This window comes from Doryrhamphus excisus, chromosome 5, assembly GCF_030265055.1.
Source record: "Doryrhamphus excisus isolate RoL2022-K1 chromosome 5, RoL_Dexc_1.0, whole genome shotgun sequence".
NCBI classification, from domain to species: Eukaryota; Metazoa; Chordata; class Actinopteri; order Syngnathiformes; family Syngnathidae; genus Doryrhamphus; species Doryrhamphus excisus.
Window position 1 is genome coordinate 21,335,651 of NC_080470.1, and position 21,894 is coordinate 21,357,544.

A 21,894-nucleotide genomic window follows, 5' to 3' on the forward strand; every position below is an offset into this window, starting at 1 on the left:
TTCATGCTAAGATGACCAGAGCCTGTTCGTTATAAACTCCAGTCAGTCTGGTCTTCCTGTTGTGCTCTTGGTTTTCTGGTCTATATCATGACAGGAGGGCATCTGAGGTAAAGAGGAGGACTGCTGCTGTCCTCAAGAGGCCTCCTTGTGTGTTGGTTTGCCAGTCGGAATGCCAGGCAGCTGTAGAGGTGACCGGCGACACGACGACTTAGTACGCTTTCCTGTCTGAAAATAGCTTGTTGTTTGACCGACCCGTGTGGTTACAACAACTTGCACCTATGTTTCTGCTAAAACCACCTTAAGATAGCGAGCAACGCTATTGGCTGGCAGCGACACGAGGGATTACATCACAGCAAAGCCGATTGGCTGCCGGGTAAGCACTATGAATGTCATCACATCACTGCTTTTGCTGGCCAATGTCATAAAGTGGCTAGTTTAGCATAAGCATATCCCTGTATACCTTTAACACCGCTAGCATGGAAGCCATTCATGGAAAAGCATGGTATTGATATCGGCCGATACTTGCTGTATAATACCGATCTTTTCCGCCGATCAGCTCAAGAGTCATCTGAGAGAAACTCGGAGTAGAAGCGCTGCTCCTCCGCATTGAGAAGAATCCATATGAGGTGGCTCGGGCCTCTGTTCAGGATGCTTCCCTGGGGAGGTGTTCGGATGCACGGTAAAAGATGGATGGATTAAGCTAATTAGCTGTAAGTAAGTAAGTAAGTAAGTTTTATTTATATAGCACCTTTCTCAGACAGAAGTCACAAAGTGCTTCACAAAAGGCAAAACACAGAGTTAAAATACACATTAAAAAAAAAAAAAGCTAATTACGTAAGCTAATTTACGTAGGCTAACTTCTGTAAATTAGTAAGTTTAGTAAACTTCTAAGTTTAGTAAGCTAACTACTGTATGTTAGCTACAGTAAACTAGCTCCTGTAAGCTAACTGCTGTAAACTAGCTACAGTAAGCTAGCTTCTATGGTAAGCTATCTACTGCGAGCTAACCAAAGTAAGCTAGCTACTGTAAACCAAGTAATAGTGGCTGCTTGAACTCAAGTCCTCATTGCTAATAATAAAACAGTTCAAGTCTGATTCAAATAATCTGATATTAAAGGAACCATCCAACCATCCATCCATCCATCTTCTGTGCTTTGTATCCTCACTAGGGTATGCTGGAGCCTATCCCAGCTGACTTCAGGCGAGAATGAAATAAAGCAGTATTTGGTCAACATATTTTCAGACATGTGTACCATCTCTTCATTTGATTTAAATTTTGGCGCTGTTAATACATACAAATATATATAATCCTGCCCTATAATGTGTCTTTCTTTCAATAAAAATACGTTAAAATGGTAAAAATTTCAGACATAGTGAGACATGGTGATTAATCATGATTAATTAATTTGCGAACAGTGATTAATCTGATTAATCACTGTTCTGTCGTTATTGATGGACTAATTACTAAGGCACATATATTTAGAGTAGTTACTGATGTACTGATGATGAAGTAATGACTAAGGCACATACATGTGGGTGTCCGTCCCATTGCCTGGTGTTCCTTCCCTGAGGGAATATCTGCCAGCCTGGATGTTCTTCAATCAAGCAACACACACACACACGACAGGTCGTCTTGCCTTCCTTTGTCCATGTTTTTGATAAAGAATCAGAAATAATCTATAATAATAATATAATAACCCCCCCGTGTCCTTGCCGTCAGGACACCAAGGATGTCAGGCTGATGATCATTGAGATCAGGGCCGCTCACAACTATCAGCCTGAGAGCGACCTTTAAAAAGTATCTAGTATTTCTGACTAGAAAACATACACAACATCTAAGCAGTAAACTTTGAAAATGATTAGTATTTCACTGTCACTGTTCAAAGCTTACAATTCAGTTCATTATGGCCAGAAATATTATGACACATAATACCTGACTGTGAAAATAGCTAGGTATTGCTCGGTGTACACACACTTCCATGTACTACGTCCACTTAGCATTTTCTATCAAACGTTAGAAGACATTCATTCATTCATTCATTTTCTACCACTTATTCTCACAAGGGTTGTGGGGGTGCTGGAGCCTATCCCAGCTGTCTTCGGGCGAGAGGTGGGGTACACCCTGGACTGGTGGCAAGCCAATCACAGGGCACATATAGACAAACAACCATTCACACTCACATTCATACCTATGGACAATTTGGAGTCGCCAATTAACCTAGCATGTTTTTGGAATGTGGGAGGAAACCGGAGTACCCGGAGAAAACCCACGCATGCACAGGGAGAACATGCAAACTCCACACAGAGATGGCCGAGGGGGGAATCGAACTCGGGTCTGTGACAGCTAATGACTCAGGCACATGCATTTGGAGTAGTTACTGAGGAACTAAAGAGGAACTAATGACTAAGGCACAGACATTTATAGTCATTACTGCGGAACTAATGGTAAACTAATGACTAAGGCATATATATTTAGAGTAGTTACTGAGGAACTAATGGGGAACTAATGACTAAGGCACATACATTTAGAGTAGTTACTTGGGAACTAATGAAGAACTAATGACTAAAGTACATAAATTTATAGTCGTTACTGCGGAACTAATGGTAAACTAATGACTAAGGCACATGCATTTAGAGTAGTTACTCAGGAACTAATGAAGAACTAGTGACTAAGGCACATACATTTATAGTAGTTACCAAGGAACAACGACTAAGGCACATGCATTTAGAGTAGTTACTGAGGAACCAATGACCAAGACACATACATTTAGAGTAGTTACTCAGGAACTAATGAACAACTAATGACTAAGGCACATTTACAGTAGTTACAGAGGAACTAAGGACTAAGGCATATGCTTTTAGAGTAGTTACTGAGGAACTAATGACCAAGGCACATACATTTAGAATAGCTACTCAGGAACTAATGAAGAACTAATCACTAAGGCACATACATTTTGAGTAGTTACCGAGGAAGTTGTCACGATATGGGACAGCTCATTTAGTTTCCTTCTATGCCTTAGTTCCTGTTTCCATGCCCTTATTTTGTAGCCACTTCCTTTGTTGTTCCTTTCCGTACGCGCACACCTTTGCTCGTTTCACGCACCTGCCTCTAATTTTCTGTTTCCTATTTAGTTCAGGTGTGTGCTCCTTCTTTTGTCGGTTCATTGTCTATCATTTGTTTGGTTTGGTCAGTTGCCGCTTCGCTGCTGCTGCATCGCGCAATTATTATTAAAAAGAAGGATTTTAGGTCGCAACCCAATGCCAACACACCCCATCGTAACAGAAGTAATGACTAAGGCACACACATTTAGAGTAGTTACAGAGGAACTAATGAAATGTATTTAGAGTAGAGGTCATGGCTTGCAGCGCCAGCATCATGGATAGTGGTGTGATGGAAAGCTGGACGTCATGCCGGCCTGTGTTACCCCCTCACGTTGAAATACGACAAGGACACGGTGACAAGGTGGGGAAAGTCGCTGCATCTTTGCATGCGGGTGTGTTGGCTACGTATGCATGTTGGCCAACAGTTGTCTTTTTCCACAACACATGCTGCTGTAACGTGAGGAGAGCGTCGATGCACCTGCTACACATACCGTATGCTGCTGCAGTAAAAGATACCATAACACAATAAATACTCAACCACTCATCTTTTATCCGTGCTCCTCATTCGGCTCACAGCTGAGCTGGAACCTATCTCAGTTGGGAGAAAACTCTACAAAGAGATGTTGGAACAGAGATTCAAACCTGCATCTCCTGACAGCAAGGCAAATGTACGATCCACTATTCTACTATGCTGCTGCAAAGTAAACATGTAGAAGAAATCGGGCTGTCAAAGACCATTTCCACTGTACTTGTTCAGTCCCAGATCTTCATGGCACACAGGGTATTGTCTTCTAAGGCTATATCAACATGGAACCTACCAAAAGAAAGACTCTCAAAGTTTGTTTCTACCTTTTTTAGTATCAGCAGGGAGGTTTCAGCTAAATATCAGTTGCCAATTAAAAAACAGTTTTTTTGAAAAGAGCATCAAGGTAGGATTTGATGAGCTTATTGAGTGCCAATGTGGATATTTCTTGGTACAATCCAAAATGGTGCGTTCAAGGACCGTCCAACAAAGTGGGACAAGTTAGCACTCTCTTTAAACATGCAAAAACTATGGGACTTGTATCATTTAGTATCATTTACTTAAAATAATTATAAGCATTTTTGTTATTTACAAATGTATTTTTTAAAGGGGACCTATGATGCTTTTCCATTTTTCTGACATATAAATGTAGTTAGAATGTTGGATTCTGCATCCCATAATGAGCTTGGTGCATTTGAAAGTGAGCCCTGAAAGAAGTTTGGGATGGCTCAAAATGCTTGCTTTCGGAGAGTTTTTTATAACATGGCTGCTCTTTGACATCACAAGGAGTCAGCTTTCTTATATGGGCATGCACTATTGGCCAAATATGCTCTAGGACTGCCCTCCCCAAAGTAGCTCTCCAAAGGCTTTATTCATTTATTATAACTCCTATACCCACACAATTAGAAAGTGGGGTTTCGGCAGTAGTTCGACAGTCCTCGGGAGCGTTTGGGAGTGTGACCAATCACAGTGGAGTGGGCATGCTCTGAGGCGGGCCATGGGTGGAATAAATGAAACTAGAGCATTTTGGAAATCCAATGAAACCCAGCTGGAATAGGTGCAGTTTGTAGAAGATCTAGAAAGCTTTCTGTACGGGTTATGGTGTGTAGCTGCTCTATAGGAGTGTTTGGGGACCCCCAGTCTAGCACATTCAACCCGTGCAGTGTCGTGAAAGTGTGCAACTGGTGTTGGCTATGCAAATGAGATGCAAATGTGTTTGTGTTAAGGTGGGTTGTTAAATAACAATCATCCATACGTTTTGTGTGTTGATGCATATTTCAGCAAGTAAGTATTTGCCAAACATAAACTGCTAAGCAAACATTAGCCCCTGCTGGTCAAGCACGTTCAACCCGTGCAGCGTCGTCAAAGTGATGACTATGCAAATGAGATGCAAGTTTCCCATGAATTGGCAAAAGTTTCTGGGTGTGTTTGATCCCACCAAGGTTTATTGCTACAACATGTACGTATATGCTGATGGTGACTGGAGAGGGAGAAAAAGAAGTAAGAACAAGGAAAATTTAAGGAAATATACAGAAAAAAGACAGAGAAGAGCAACATGTAACCAAAAAGCAGCGTGAGGTCCCAGGAAGCCACGTCAGTTCCATGTCTGTGGTCTGAGAGATGGGTCAGTCCCGGTTTCTGGTATCCAGAGGTTGTCCACAGAGGCAGACTGTGCAGCCCATGATGGCACACAGTGTCAGGATAGCCAACATGATGGCCCACCAGTGAGCCTGTGGATGGCATTTATTCATGTCAGTATTTACAACAAGCTTTACATTGAAGGTTGCCATCTTGTGTGTCAGCGAGCAGTCTACTGCTGGGGGTGGTGCCATCGATTTACTCAACGTAACGTTGGGTCATCTAAACATAAGTTTGGATTAGTTTCCCTCCATCTTCATTCATTCATTCATTTTCTACCGATTTTCCTCACGAGGGTCGCAGGGGTGGGGTGCTGGAGCCTATCCCAGCTGTCTTTGGGCGAGAGGCGGGGTACACCCTGGACTGGTCGCCAGCCAATCACAGGGCACATATAGACAAACAACCATTCACACTCACATTCATACCTATGGACAATTTGGAGTCGCCAATTAACCTAGCATGTTTTTGGAATGTGGGAGGAAACCGGAGTACCCGGAGAAAACCCACGCATGCACGGGGAGAACATGAGAACACAGAGTGGAATTGATCCCTGGTCTCCTAGCTGTGAGGTTTGCGCGCTAACCACTCGACCGCCCTCCCTCCATCTTACAAAGACAAATAATTCAAGATTCAGGAATGGAGTCACTGATGTGTATCCGTGAAACGGCTCATCGAGGTGCTCTTCAAGCCAGACACCCGGGCATTCCAGATTTGCCACGCCGTCACCAAGATCTGAACCTCAAAGCCATGTGGCATGGAACATCTGAGACAGATGTCAGGATATTTACAAACTGAAGCGAGATGTTCCCAATAGGTAAAGACGCCCAGGGCGTAAACAGCAATGGCGCTTCCTAAAGTCTTTCAGTCTGGAAGCACAACACTTTGAATTCTACTCAAGTCGAAACTCAGGGGTAGCGACACATGGCTGACACATCAAGTGTTTGTTTTCCTGCTTAAAAATGTTGTATTCAATGTTAAAAATGATATGGCTCTAATGGAAGATTTTAACGTATGTCTACCAAGTCAGTGCCAGATTGTTCCCTGCACCTTGACTGAATCCCGCACCTCCCTGCTTTGTGTTCTTCCTTATTCACTACTTTCTGGTCCACTCATTTATCATGTGAGTACCTTTGTTCCCTGCTCGGTTTTCTACAGCCGTGGTTAGCTTCTTGTTAGCCTGCTTGGTTTTCAGCTTATTACTTATAGTTTTTTTCTGCTTGGTTCTCGGCAGCACTTTTTGTTTCGTGTTTTTACCATGGCTAGGTTCCCGTGTATTTCTGTTGTACTGTGTTGCATTTTTCACTTTGTGAGTCCCCCTCTGTTAAAAAAAACGTTGGTTTATTGCACGGAATTGGTACACGGAATTCTTGCCTCTGCATCTTGGATTCCTGTCCACTAGCCTTGGCCAACGGTGACAGCCTGCTCTGATGTAACTTTGTGCTTCGCTTTATGTACTGTACTGCATTTTCTTCTCATGTACTTCCACAGCCATTATCAATCTGACTTTGTTTGGGTACTACCTTCATCCACTCTCCCAGATCTTCATACTTGTCCAGATGAAGGAAAGAGTTCTTTAGTCTGGCAATGGGCCCATCCGCGTCCAGCAGACGGCAAAGTTGAAATTTGTCGCAGTAACCCTGGTTGGCCATGCACGGCGCCCCGCCCACCAGGGGCAAGGCCTTTCTCTGGAAGTGACGGGACAAGACAGAGGAGGTGGTGCTTGCACATGTCCCAGGTGTACCTACCATGGATACACAGAAAATATTGTACAGGATTGATGAGTATTTATCTGGAACAAAAAACTGATATCCTCCTGTGGGTGAAGGTAATGGAAGGAATCAGGCCCAAATGAGAGCAAATGGACACAGATTGATGAGTGGGCGACCATGGGGGCTTACCAGGTTGCTGGCAGCACATGTGGCATTTCTCCTTCTTGGAGTCACCAGGACAGTCGCACTGCTCCAAATCGTGTTTCAGGCACACAGACGCAGCACAGACCTGCACACACAAGAAACCATAGTACCATATTAGCAAAACATGTCATGCTTATGGGTATAAAGTAGACATGACATTGTTTCCTTCAAACTGATAACTTTCTGATTCTCAAAACCAATATGATAACTATAACTTTCTACTTTTAAAAATTTACATTTAACTGTAGTATGGCACACCTGGTGGTAAGAAGGACTGTCTGTCTGCAACATGGCATGTGTGTCATGTCCGTCTCAGCCATGGCATGTGGGTGGACCATGGCATGTCCAACTCGGCCATGGCATGTTCGTTTGGACCATGGCATGTCTGTCACGGCCATGGCATGTTCGTTTGGACTATGGCATGTCTGTCACGGGCATGGCATGTTTGTTTGGACCATGGCATGTCCATCTTGGCCATGGCATGTTTGTCTCAGCCATGGCATGTTCGTTTGGACCATGGCATGTCTGTCACGACCATGGCATGTTCATTTGGACCATGGCATGTCTGTCACGACGATGGCATGTTCATTTGGACCATGGCATGTTCGTTTGGACCATGGCATGTCTGTCACGACCATGGCATGTTCATTTGGACCATGGCATGTCTGTCACGACGATGGCATGTTCATTTGGACCATGGCATGTCTGTCACGGCCATGGCATGTTCATTTGGACCATGGCATGTCCATCTTGGCCATGACATGTTTGTCTCAGCCATGGCATGTTTGTTTGGACGATGGCATGTTTGTCACGGCCATGACATGTTCGTTTGGACCATGGCATGTCTGTCACGGCCATGGCATGTTCATTTGGACCATGGCATGTCTGTCACAGCCATGGCATGTTTATTTGGACCATGGCATGTCTGTCACGACGATGGCATGTTCATTTGGACCATGGCATGTCTGTCACAGCCATGGCATGTTCATTTGGACCATGGCATGTCCATCTTGGCCATGGCATGTTTGTCTCAGCCATGGCATGTTTGTTTGGACGATGGCATGTTTGTCACGGCCATGACATGTTCGTTTGGACCATGGCATGTCTGTCACGGCCATGGCATGTTCATTTGGACCATGGCATGTCTGTCACAGCCATGGCATGTTTATTTGGACCATGGCATGTCTGTCACGACGATGGCATGTTCATTTGGACCATGGCAAGTCTGTCACAGCCATAGCATGTTCATTTGGACCATGGCAAGTCTGTCACGGCCATAGCATGTTCATTTGGACCATGGCATGCCCATCTCGACCATGGCATGTCTCTCACGGCCATAGCATGTCTGTCAGGACCGTGGCATGTCTGTTTGGACCATGGCATGTTGGTCACAGTAATGGCATGTTCATGTCAGCCACAGCATGTGGGCTGGGTTATGATGGCTCTGTATTCAGTCTCCATGCAGGTAATGTGATCAAATGTAATGTGTCTAACATTACTGATGCTTAGTGATCATAACACCACAGAGGACTTGTCTTTCTATATTCTTATTTTTAGTGAGGGAACAATATTTGAACCAGAATATGATCATGAGCTTTGGGTAGTGACCGAAAGGACAAGATGGCGGGTACATGGGGCTAAAATGAGTTGCTGCATAGGGGGGCTGGGCTCCCCCTTCGAGATAATCTGGTTCCCTCTCTGGGGAAGGTTGGAGGTCTCAGGGAAGATCCAGGACACGTCGGAGAGACCAAGTCTGGGCTTCCCTGCGCCCCCAAGACCCTCTCTCAGATAAGAACTGTACTATGTTTCAGCTCCAGCTTCCCTGCTGTGATACCAGTAAGTGAAAAACAGATGTACTTCTCAGCTGACTCACCCCATTCAGGCAGACACGTGTACCGTGACTGCAGATGGTGAAGTTTTCCTTGGGCTTTGGCTCTGGGCACAGAGACGAAACACCTGAACAGACAGCCTCCCTCTGACAGTCTGTCTCTTCATCACAGCTTTCATCCTTGGACTTGAAGATGCAGTCCTCACTGCAACAGAGACCTTGACTGGGACTGGAAAAGAGCAGGTTTGTTTGTAGCTGGTGAGCGTGTTATTGGTCAGAATGTCAATCTCTTTGTGGTAGACCATACGCCTCTAGATTCACCGGTAAAGATACCATATACTGTATTACCATATATTACCACATGTACCATATGTACCATATAATACCATATATTACCATATAATACCATATATACCATATTATAACATATATACCATATACTATTACCACATGTATCATATATACCATATAATACCATATATTACCATATAATACCATATATACCATATTATAACATATATACCATATATTACCATATAATACCATATATTACCATATATACCATATAATACCATATATTACCATATAATACCATATATTACCATATATACCATATAATACCATATATTACCATATAATACCATATTATAACATATAATAACATATGGTACCATATTATAACATATGGTACCATATAATACCATATATACCATATGGTACCATATATACCATATGGTAGTATCATACAATACCATATATACCATATGCTACCATATAATACCATACATACCATATAATACCATATATACCATATATACCATATAATACCATATATACCATATGGTACCATATAATACCATATATACCATATGGTAGTACCATATAATACCATATATACCATATGGTAGTACCATATAATACCATATATACCATATGGTAGTACCATATAATACCATATATACCATATAATACCATATATACCGTATAATACCATATATACCATATCATAGACCTCTTGTTTGGCCTTTGCCACCTCTACTTTCATCTTATGATTCATCTCTCTGTACTCCTGTCTACTCTCCAAACCTGCCATCACCTCTTCATCATCTCTATTTCCTGCACCAACATGTGCATTTAAGTCTGCCCCAATGACAAGTCTTTCCCTTCTAGGGATGCTCTGCATCACTTCATCAAGGTCCAGACAGAATTTTTGTCTTTTCCTCCAACTCCCATCCTACTTGTGGGGCATACCAACTAACAATATTGAACAACACACCTTCAATTTCTAGCTTCAGACTCATCACCCTATCTGACACTCTTTTTACCTCCAGGACATTCTTAACCAACTCCTCCTTCCTCCTCCATTTCTCTTCCCATCTACACCATGATAGAACAACTTCAAGCGGTTGCTAGTCTTGTGTCACCTGGTGCATGTCTCTACAATCCATTCTTCCAGATGCAGCCTTATCCTCTCTTGCTTGTCAAAGAGGATATCGGGTTGCATCAGTTTATCCTTCCCAACCTGAGTGATTGGTGTCCTCCAATGAGGAGTACCTGCAGATTTTACCAGGCTTGAGGCGGCATTGAACCCCTACAGCCTGTTTAGCGCTGTAGCAGCAGAGGTCGGTGTCATCGTGACCCACATCGCACTCCTCACCTTCCTCCACCATCTGGTTGCCACATATGGGCTGATCGCTGACTGAGCAGAGAGAGAGAGAATACCGTGACAATCCAGAGGCAATATTTGTGACTCCAAGTAAACACACGTTGCAATGTGCTCACCCACAAAGCAGTCGTCCTTCTTGGTGCGCAGGAGCTCACTTATGTGCTGGATGCTGCAGGTGGACAGTTTGTCATTGTTTTCACGCACCTCGTCTGTGGCGTGAGGGAACATCAGGTACCTGCCCTTTCCACCAGACGAGCCCAGGCTGCCACAATTAGAGCCTTCATCGTGCTAGGAAACAAGTAAGCAGGATTGGAACAGTGGAAATCATTAAGTTGCTGGCACTAGTTGACTTTTGTTGACATAAACGCTTGTCAACAATATGGAAACTAGCCATTGCTTGCACATTTATTTGGGACTTTTTCCAGAGGCTTCAAGGGCAACGTGCACTTTTTTGGAACGTCGTCCATCATCCACCATCCTTATGTGGGACAGGAATACACACGTCTTTCTCTTTTCTGTGTCTTCTAAACATATCAAAACAGATAAAAAGAGGCAGTTATGTAAGACACACCTCCAAAAAAAGCCACCAAGGCTCCACGTCTATCATGTGAGCTGTATATGAAGCACATTGGTATTATTCTTATCAACATTGAACTACATTACTGGCGTAGTGACACCTAGCTTCAGCACACATTGGCTCCCGATGCCTCAGGCCACTAGCCAATGGTAAGGCTACATATTTTAGTTTTGGAGGCTAGGTTGCTATGTGACATCAATACACCCAGGAAGGAAGTTGTACTAAAATACTCCAAGTGTAACATGTTAGCATCAATGTACCTGTTACTACATGCTCACAGCATGGATAGAAAACCTTGGTGGAGCTTTTTGGAGCTCTTTGACTAGCCGCTTTTCTTGGGCTGATATGTGTGGCCCATGATGTGCATTCATAAGCTACCTCTTTTTTTATCTGTTTTTACATCTTTAGAAGGCACAGAAAAGATAAACATGAGGATTGTGGATGATGGGCAACATAAATTTTTTTTTACTTGATTTAAGGTAGGAGTGGCATATCTTGGCATTATTCAAGTGATGGTTGTCCGTCCATGAAGGAATAAACGGTTGTGTTGACTATTAAAGAGGGAAATGGCGCTCCATTCTAATCAACTGGCAGGTGCTTTGAATGTATTGAAAAGAGAATGTGGACAAGCCACAGATGCTTGAAAGAATGAGTTGCACAAACAGCAGAGGGAGATTGTGTATGCTGGGACGTAAACAAGGCTAATAGCTGTTTGGATTTCATTCCTACAAATGACACAATGACTCAGCTTCCCTTGAAGTAACCACACATGCGTCTTATCAGGACACCGGACGGATGCCAGGACGGAGATGGAGGACTTAAGAGGGGCCAGAGGCTGCTGGAGCAGAACTAATCGGCTCAGGAGCCTCTTTTTGGCTTGCTGGGATGGCATGTAAGAAAGGGGCTGGGTTGGCAGTGAGGGTGTTTGTAGTCATACATAGAAAGGTGCATGAACGCATCAGTGTGCGCACGTATGCTACGTTTTGTCATGTTGATTTCCTGATGAAAAGCGCTTTAGTTAAGCTGATAAATATGCAAAATAGGCCAAAACAAAGACATCCCTGGAGGAATGTCTGGTTTGGATGTGGGAAAGCTTGGGTTAGCAACCCAAACACCTCTTTAAGTATGCTAACAGGCATGGGCTAGTCTCTCTTGACACACATGCTAATGCTGTGCTATGGGTGCAGGTTAGACCTGAACAGCCTTCTGTGGACTGACCGGAGAGCCTAGACTGTGTCCGAGTTCGTGAGCGAAGGTCAGCTGGACGTGCCGGGGCGGAAGGAACTGTCCGTAGTTCTGAATGGTGACCAGGCCCGTGTTCAGGGAGGACTGGCGGCCGTTACGTAGGGTGGTGTATTTTGAACAGATTCCTCCCCAGTTTCCTGAAGACATGGTGAGGATGACAAAGTCACGCAAGGGAGCATTTAGCTCTACTGCTCACAGATTAGTTCACTTTTTCAGCCTGGGGGCTACTTTTAAAAGGAAAGCACCAAACTGGCGATTAACATATTTTACTTGGGGTGTTCCTTATGCCTATTATCAGTAGCACATTGTTTCATTGGGGCCGCATGTGCAAGTTTGGGATGTTTCCTGTGATTTCCAAGTGTCCATGAACGCAGCAGCACCTTGTGCCTCAGGAGGTATGTGATGCACCGAAAGAAAGCACTAGCTCAGCTATGGTAGCAGGTTTTACTAGTTTGGGCCTGCTTCCCACGTGGAGTCGACCCATCACCAAAATGTCCATTCAAGTCTGCCCCAGTGACAAGTCTTTCCCTTCTAGGGATGCTCTGCATCACTTCATCAAGGTCCAGACAGAATTTCTCTTTTTTCCTCCAACTCCCATCCTACTTGTGGGGCATACCCACTAACAACCTTGAACAACACACCTTCAATTTCCAACATTCAAAGTCCCTACTCTCAGTTCTAGGTTCTTGGCGCACATCTTCTCTCTCTTCTTACGGGCACATCTTCCTCCTCTCCTTCTTTGACCAACAGTAAACCAATTTCCATCGGCACCCTGCAGGGGAACACCACCGATGGCGGTCGTTGTTAACCTGGGCCTCGACCGAACCGGTATGGAAGTTGTGTTGTTGATTTGCATGTGTTGTTGTGTTTTGTGTTGGCAAAATGTTTACGTCGGATGTCCTTCCGGCTTGTACCCCATTGAGGCTACTGCCCATTTATTAAGACCCAAAAAGGCTGAAATCAAGCTTTTTTCTGATGAAAGAAGAGAGTCTAAAGTTTCTTGACATAGTTTCAATGTTCATGTATTTCTAAAAGTCAATATTATGTGGGTCTTGAAAGTTAATTAAAAATGCCATACAATGTCTAATCACTCTTATGGAATCAGAGATATGAATTTAAAATAGAATATAGAATTGAATGATACAATGCTGAGTCTAATCACTCTCTTATTCTGGTGTGTATGTAGCCTGAACTTACTCATGATCACATCGTCCCTGTTATCTTATTACACCTTTAATCAGCTATTATCCACTTGTTATTATCATAAAGTCTAAGGTAGGAAGCATGGAAATGTACTATTATGAACTACATAATTACGTATATGACACTTTCCTATTACTTTCCACTCCTAGCATGTTTAGATGTAGAATGGGAGGTAGAGCATTTAGTTATCAGGCTCCTCTGATATGGAAGCATCTCCGCTAGCTTGACCTTCCTGCTAACAAGTGGTGTTAGGCATATAGTGTAAATCTGAACCTACCCTACTGTATATACAGCAGATGTACAGCGGTACCATCTGTGAAATGGAAATGGACAGGTGCCATGGGGGACTCCGACAAGCTACTGTACAGGATTACATAAGTGACCTTGAGCTGCTGTATGTACCGTCAACCAACAAGGCTTTGCTTGCTGAAGTTATCATACGAAACCCACACGTCAACATCCCCACCTCGCACACTTTGGGATTACGCAACGCTCCTAAAAAGGCCGCCCTTTGTTTACCAACAGCTGTCACATGACTAGAGTGGGGCTGCCACGGGGGGACGGTGGGATCTTTGACAGGATGAGGTCATGTTGTCAACAGCAACCATAGAAAGCTGTTTCACTTCCTGGAATGATCGCTGCTATAATGGTCATGATTTCTTAGCTGGAGTGTGCCAGAACTTGGTCCGGGTGCCACACAGCAATCTTTCGTTTATGGTGCTTCATTGGTTCCACGACAAGGGAATTTCTTACTTATAGCATTGAAAATCTGTTCACAGTCTTCTAAATATAATTTAAAAAATATTATTAGAGCCAGCGCGCAGACCTCACAGCGAGGAGACCCGAGTTCAATCCCAACCTCGGCCATCTCTGTGTGGAGTTTGCATGTTCTCCCTGTGCATGCGTGGGTTTTCCCCGGGTTTCCGGTTTCCTCCCACATTCCAAAAACATGCTAGGTTAATTGGCCACTCCAAATTGTCCATAGGTATGAATGTGAGTGTGAATGGTTGTTTGTCTATATGTGCCCTGTGATTGGCTGGCCACCAGTCCAGGGTGTACCCCGCCTCTCGCCTGAAGACAGCTGGGATAGGCTCCAGCAACCCCCGCGACCCTCGTGAGGAAAAAGCGGTAGAAAATGAATGAATGAATTATTAGAGCCCTCTAGACATGAAATAACAGCCCTAGAGTTGTCTTCACATTCATGCTACCCAATAAAGCAGACATAATAAGACATGTAAGACTTAAATAAAACTATTTATTGTGTTGCTGTCAATGTGTTCCGGTGCTCATAAAGGTACCAGATTGGGTGGCACACAGGGAGTTTCGGAGTTGAGTTTCAGCTTTTGGCCGCAACAGTAGCCCATGTTATTGTAATTATGCTTATTTTGTTTGTATTATTGCGCCTGTTCTGAGATCATTTAAATGTGAAATGAAAGCCTGTCCTTCTGGTGATCACGTAGGGGCTTCTCTTACCCGGCAATCCGATCACTGGCAGCTAGTGACCAATGTGACACTTTACAATAAGGTACACAAAATGACAGTAGTTCATGAGGAACCTATCTATAACCACACCCATTACTTCACTTTTCCCCTCGCCGTTCGTATTGGGGTAAAGCAATTGGCAGCCATTTTTGGACAAATATCAGACCACAGTGGTGAAGAAGACAACATTCATTCATTCATTCATTTTCTACCGCTTTTCCTCACGAGGGTCGCGGGGGTGCTGGAGCCTATCCCAGCTGTCTTCGGGCGAGAGGCGGGGTACACCCTGGACTGGTCGCCAGCCAATCACAGGGCACATATAGACAAACAACCATTCAAACTCACATTCATACCTACGGACAATTTGGAGTGGCCAATTAACCTAGCATGTTTTTGGAATGTGGGAGGAAACCGGAGTACCCGGAGAAAACCCACGCATACACGGGGAGAACATGCAAACTCCACACAGAGATGGCCGAGGGTGGAATTGAACCCTGGTCTCCTAGCTGTGAGGTCTGCGCGCTAACCACTAGACCGCCGTGCCGCCCAAGAAGACAACATGATTCCATTATTTGCTATAAATTGTTTGAAAGTGCAAACAAATGAGATGTTGAAGAGAATAGAATGTGTTTGACCTGAGGTTATGATTGACACGGAGATGGCCATGAGCACCTAAACATCATCAGATGCTGGAGGTGTCTCCAACCATGTGCTTTAGGTTGCTCATGTGATTTTTTTTTATTTTTTATATAACGCCTCTTACATAATCCCACCTGTGGGGGACATGCTGTTCTGTTAAAGATATATCTACTTGGAGGAAAGGCAAGTTCACTGGGTGTCGTAGAGCACTGTGGGAACCAGCTGTGGGCATCTGGATCTCACATTAGAGTGTTTGTCATGGGGGCCATTGGGACTTCCATGGGCCGGACGCTTAGTGGTCAGCAAACAAAACAACAGTGCCCCCCCCCTCCCCCCAGGAAGTGGTCAATTCAATGAGCACTTTCTTCTTGAACTTGAATCGAAACTCTAAAAGACACGGTCAGCCGAGCTGATCCAGGATTCGCTGGTTCTGGAGTCCAATGTTGTTGTGCTCATTCGAGGAACTGAGTTTCCTAGAAAGACCGCTACTTGGAAAGGTCTACTGGGGATTTTGGCAGGGTGAGCAGGCGCATTCCCTTCTGGCTTGTCATCCTGGAAAAGAGACGGCATGAAAGACTCGGTGGATAAGACTTAGTTCCTTTGATTGTTCGGATGGTGTCACACGTCAGGAAAGGTTCAGGGAATAAAAGATGAACATAAAAGATAAAAGCCTCTTGAGGCACATTGTTTACTACAAAGGCTGACAATAGTCCACAAGCTTTCTTTTCCTCCTTCCCAGTATGCATCACCAGAGTTCAATGACCTCCATGGTCCAAGTCTAGGTACTCTTCAGACAGCTACTCTTCAGGTCTTGGCGAATGTTATCACCTCTCTTTGCTGTGGGGCTCCAGGAATGCTGAGGTGATAAGGCCCTGACTTACCCAAATGGGAAAGTAACAAAAAGAAAAGCTTCAAGGTCAAGGTCGTACAGCCTAATCTCATCGAGACTCTTATTTGGAGTTTGGGGGACTTTTCCAGTCAACGTTTGCTGATGTTTCCTGTTTTTAATGATAAAATGCTCCCTGTGGTTTGTGACTTGGAAAGAAGTGGCTCTCACTTTACGACGAGAAATACAGTAGCTACTAATGAATCACTCATGAGGAGAGTAGTTACTGAGGAACCAAGGCACATACATTTACAGTAGTTACTGAGGAACTAATGAGGATAGTAGTTACTGAGGAATGTATGAGGAGAGTAGTTACTGAGGAACTAATGAGGATAGTAGTTACTGAGGAATGTATGAGGAGAGTAGTTACTGAGGAACTAATAAGGAGAGTAGTTACTGAGGAACGAATGAGAAGAGTAGTTACTGAGGAACCAAGGCACATACATTTTCAGTAGTTACTGAGGAACTAATGAGTATAGTAGTTACTGAGGAACACATGAGGAGAGTAGTTACTGAGGAACCAAGGCACATACATTTACAATAGTTACTGAGGAACTAATGAGGAGACTAGTTACTGAGGCATGAATGAGTAGTTACTGGGGAACCAAGGCACATACATTTACCGTAGTTACTGAGGAACTAATGAGAAGAGTAGTTACTGAGGAACCAAGATATATACATTTACAGAAGTTATGGACGAACTAATGAGGAGAGTAGTTATTAGGGAACTAAGGCGGATATATTTAGACTTACTGAGCAACAAATTTGGAAGTTATGATGAGAGTAGTTACTGATGGACTGAGGCACACCAATTTAGAGTAGTTACTGAGGAACTAATGAGATTGTGAAAAGGAGGTGAAGAAGCGTGTGCAGGCAGGAGGAACGGGTGGAGAAAAGTGTCAGACGTGATGTGTGATAGAAGAGTATCAGCTAAAATGAAAGGAAAGGTATACAAAACTGTGGTGAGAGGTACTGGTACTGGAGGAACTGGTCGTCACAGAGATGAGGATGCTGAGGTTCACATTGGGAGTGACCAGGATGGATAGGATCAGGGAGGAGTACATCAGAGGGACATTACATGTTAGAAGAGGCCTTGGAGATAAAGTCAGAGAGGCCAGACTGAGATGGTTGGGACATGTCCAGAGGAGAGATAGTGAATATATTGGTAGAAGGATGCTGCCAGGTAGGAGGCGTAGATGAAGACCAAAGAGGAGGTTTATGGATGGAGTGAAGGAGGACATGAGGGTAGTTGGTGTGAGAGAGACCGATGTAGAAGACAGGGTTGGATGGAGGAGACACACATTTAGAGTAATTGCTGATGAACTAATGAAGAAGTAATGGCTAAGACACATTTAGAGTAGTTATTGAGGATCTAATTAGAATTAATGACCAAGACAACCATTTAGATAGTTACTGGGGAACCAATGCAAAATTTATGACCAAGACACAAATATTTAGAGTAGTTACTGAGGATGCTGAGGTTCACATTGGGAGTGACCAGGATGGATAGGATCAGGGAGGAGTACATCAGAGGGACATTACATGTTAGAGGCCTTGGAGATAAAGTCAGAGAGGCCAGACTGAGATGGTTGGGACATGTCTAGAGGAGAGATAGTGACTATATTGGTAGGAGGCGTAGATGGAGACCAAAGAGGAGGTTTATGGATGTAGTGAAATAGGACATGAGGGTAGTTGGTGTGAGAGAGACCGATGCAGAAGACAGGGTTGGATGGAGGAGATTGGTTTGAGGTGGCGACCCCTGAAGGGAAAAGCCCAAAGAGAAAGAAGACTGAGGAACTAATGAAGTGATGAGTACTTTAGGTAGGTTGGCTCCTACTGTAATTTAATGTCCCTTTTTATAAAGTGTTACTGGGAATTGTACTACTGATACTATTACTCATCCATCAATGACAACATTCCAGTTTGCCCGAACCCATTTTTCATCTGATTAACTCTTTCGATTCTAACAAAGACGTATTTCTACATCTTTATAATGCCTATGTCAAACCTAACCTGTTTCAAAGGGTTGAAATGGCGGCTAGTGGGGGGGTTGACTAGGCTGGGAATGAATGAGTGAAGTTACCCACTCCTTCTTCCAGTTCTTCCTTTTGCATTTTGAAGCTCCTGAAGATCCAGGAGTGCTAAAAGTCCATTCCTGTCCTTGGACACTTGGATCAGGAGTGTAGATAAATGCAGGCGTTATTCCCGACAGCAAACGTTGGAGTGAGGATGGAATTTTACTGGTGTCAACACTTCAGCGCTTGAGGCCATTTGGACACCGATGTGACCCCCCCTCCCCCCTGTGCTCCACTGTCGGAAAGGCAAGGAGAGGAGTTGGGGGAGGAGTAAGGGTGGTGTGTCTGCATGTTTGTGAAAGGCGCACCCGTTGGAGGGGGGTTTAAGCCACATATTAGCCAACACCAGCAATAATGTAAGTCAAGGAAGGTTAGGGTCAAGGAGATACAGATGAGCTTCAGGCCTCTCTTTCAGGTCTTCTCTGTCAGGAGTCGCCACAGCCGGTCCATGGCATGAATGGTGTTGGTCTACTTCTTAGGGCGGCCTCCCTGAAGCCATGCCATGAAGGCAGAGGCGTGTCCCAGGACACCAGCGGCCATATGAGGTCAAAAAAAGGAAACTCTACATGGTCACAAAGTGCTGGAAGGATCACAACAAGCTTCTTGCCCACAATCACGTGAGACGTCACCATGGTGATCGCACTGTGGAATGTAGCCTCTAAGACGTCTGGGGGGGGGCACTGGGGGGGTGTTCGGGTGTCAAAGGTAATCACATGCCTGCTCTCACGCCTCCCCTACTTCGTCCAATCAAAAAGCGCCTTGGAGGAACAAGCAGGAAGAATCCTCTTAGCACCACAATTCCCGCATACGTCTCAAACTTCCTGCTGCACACAATGAATATCTACTGGTTCTGCTTTGAGCCGTCGTCTTGGGCTATGTATCATGTCAAAACTTGGAATTCCAATAGAAGTAGGACATTTATTCATGGATCACACACCACCAGCTCCTCCTTAAGTCAGCTTAAACAGTCAACTCAACTCTCACTTTACAACAACATGCACACAAACACTAGTTAGTGGGGAACTAATGACTAAGACACATACATTTAGAGTAGTTACAGATGAACTAATGACTAAGATGCATACATTTAGAGTGGTTAACTGGGAACTAACGACTAAGGCACATACATTTAGAGTAGTTACTAGGGAACTAATGACTAAGGCACATGCATTTAGAGTAGTTACAGGGGAACTGATGACTAAGACACATACATTTAGAGTAGTTACTGGGGAACTAATGACTAAGACACATAAATGTAGAGTAGTTACAGGGGAACTAATGACTAAGGTACATACATTTAGAGTAGTTACAGGGGAACTAATGACTAAGACATGCATTTAGAGTTGTTACTGGGAACTAACGAGGAACAAATGAATTAAGAATCAATGACGAAGGCACATACATTTAGAGTAGTTACTGGGAACTAATTAAGAATGAATAATACACAAACATTTAGAGTAGTTACTGATTAATTAATGAAGAAGTCATGACTAAGACACACATTTAGAGTAATTGCTGATGAACTAATGAAGAAGCAATGGCTAAGACACATTTAGAGTAGTTATTGAGGATCTAATCGAAATTAATGACTAAGACAACCATTTAGAGGGAACCAATGAAACATTTATGACCAAAACACAAATATTTATAGTAGTTACTGTGGAACTAATGAATAAGTAATGACTAAGACACAAACATTTAGAGTAGTTACCGAGGAACAAATGAAGTAATGAATAAGGCACATATATTTAGAGTAGTTACTGGGAACTAATTAAGAATGAATAATACACAAACATTTAGAGTAATTACTGGTGAACTAATGAAGACGTCATGACTAAGACACACATTTAGAGTAGTTACTGATGAACTAATGAAGAAGTCATGACTAAGACACAAACATTTAGAGTAGTTACTGATGAACTTATGAAGAAGCAATGGCTAAGACACATTTAGAGTAGTGATTGAGGAACTAATTAGAATTAATGACTAAGACACAACCATTTAGAGTAGTTACTGGGGAAACAATGAAAAATTTATGACCAAGACACACATATTTAGAGTAGTTAATGAGGAACTAATGAAGACGTAATGACTAAGACACAAACATTTAGAGTAGTTACTGAGGAACTAATGACAAAGTAATGCCTAAGACACAAATATTTAGAGTAGTTACCTGGGGACCAATGAAAAATTAATGACTAACACTCAAAAATTTAGAGTAGTTACTGAGGTTACAACTGGCCATACGGGCTTCGCCGTAACCAAAGCCACTGAGGGTCTTTGTTCACGTACCTTTATTTCCGGTTGAAAGACAAACGTACGCCCATGTGGACTCTGTATGGACTCCGTATGTGTGCACCCCACACGGGTGCTATGTGGCCAAGGCATGTAGAGATATGTGTTAGGTGCTCCATGCGTGTTGAGTAAATGGGTGGCGTGTTGGCCAAAGGGTGAGAGTGCACGTATCACACGGAAAGTGTATTTCATATGTTTTATTGGATCTTTGAATATCGTCTTTCCCTCTCTTTGCTATGACTCTTGCATTAAATACAGGATATCAATCTATTGGATTCCTTTTGCAAAGCATTTTGTTATTTTCGCCTTCTACATCTGTGGTGCATGTGCTGCCTGAGGTCACGCTTGGTGAAGAAAGACCATCTACATGCTGGCCAAGTCTTTTAATAAGCCTCATTACGGAAAGGAATCTCCAATATCTTACACATATTCCATATGCTTATAGACCATTTATGTTGATACATTGGAAATCTACAGTATATATGCGCGTATACATCACGGGACATCATAAAAGCTCTGTGGTAAAAAAAAATGCGAGTGGAGAAAGTGTAGTTCTCCCACATATAGAACCAATCGTGTATCCTGTATCGATTTGATGTGGTTGCTTTACAAAGAAAAGCTAGCTATGTGTTTTCAACCAAAATTCGTGTAAACAAGAGAGTTATTTTACTGAAATCATTACCAACTTTAGTAACAACCCTGCTGTATTGTTTGGTACGGTGAACAGATGAACAAACCCTCCACTTTCACTGCCCTCATAGTTCATGTCTACATGGAAGTGCAATGACTTCAAGGTATAAAAAATAAGTAACTAAGTAAAATA

General features: G+C 43.4%; 1 protein-coding gene across 2 annotated transcripts in view; it reads right to left on the bottom strand.

Annotated features, from left to right (window-relative positions):
* Window positions 1-5,089: 5,089 nt before the first annotated feature.
* si:ch1073-396h14.1 (disintegrin and metalloproteinase domain-containing protein 10) overlaps window positions 5,090-21,894 on the bottom strand; it is a 38,708-nt gene continuing 21,903 nt past the window's right edge. The window contains exons 9-15 of one of the 2 annotated variants that reach the window (XM_058074213.1): window positions 12,465-12,628; window positions 10,786-10,957; window positions 10,558-10,702; window positions 9,049-9,208; window positions 7,161-7,260; window positions 6,783-7,003; window positions 5,090-5,354 (exon numbers count right to left, since the gene is read on the bottom strand). In XM_058074213.1, the coding sequence (XP_057930196.1) occupies window positions 5,250-5,354; window positions 6,783-7,003; window positions 7,161-7,260; window positions 9,049-9,208; window positions 10,558-10,702; window positions 10,786-10,957; window positions 12,465-12,628 (1,067 nt within the window). In that variant the 3' untranslated portion in view covers window positions 5,090-5,249. Of the gene's footprint in view, window positions 5,355-6,782; window positions 7,004-7,160; window positions 7,261-9,048; window positions 9,233-10,557; window positions 10,703-10,785; window positions 10,958-12,464; window positions 12,629-21,894 lie in introns of both variants that reach the window. The other variant, XM_058074212.1, reaches the window with a different exon arrangement.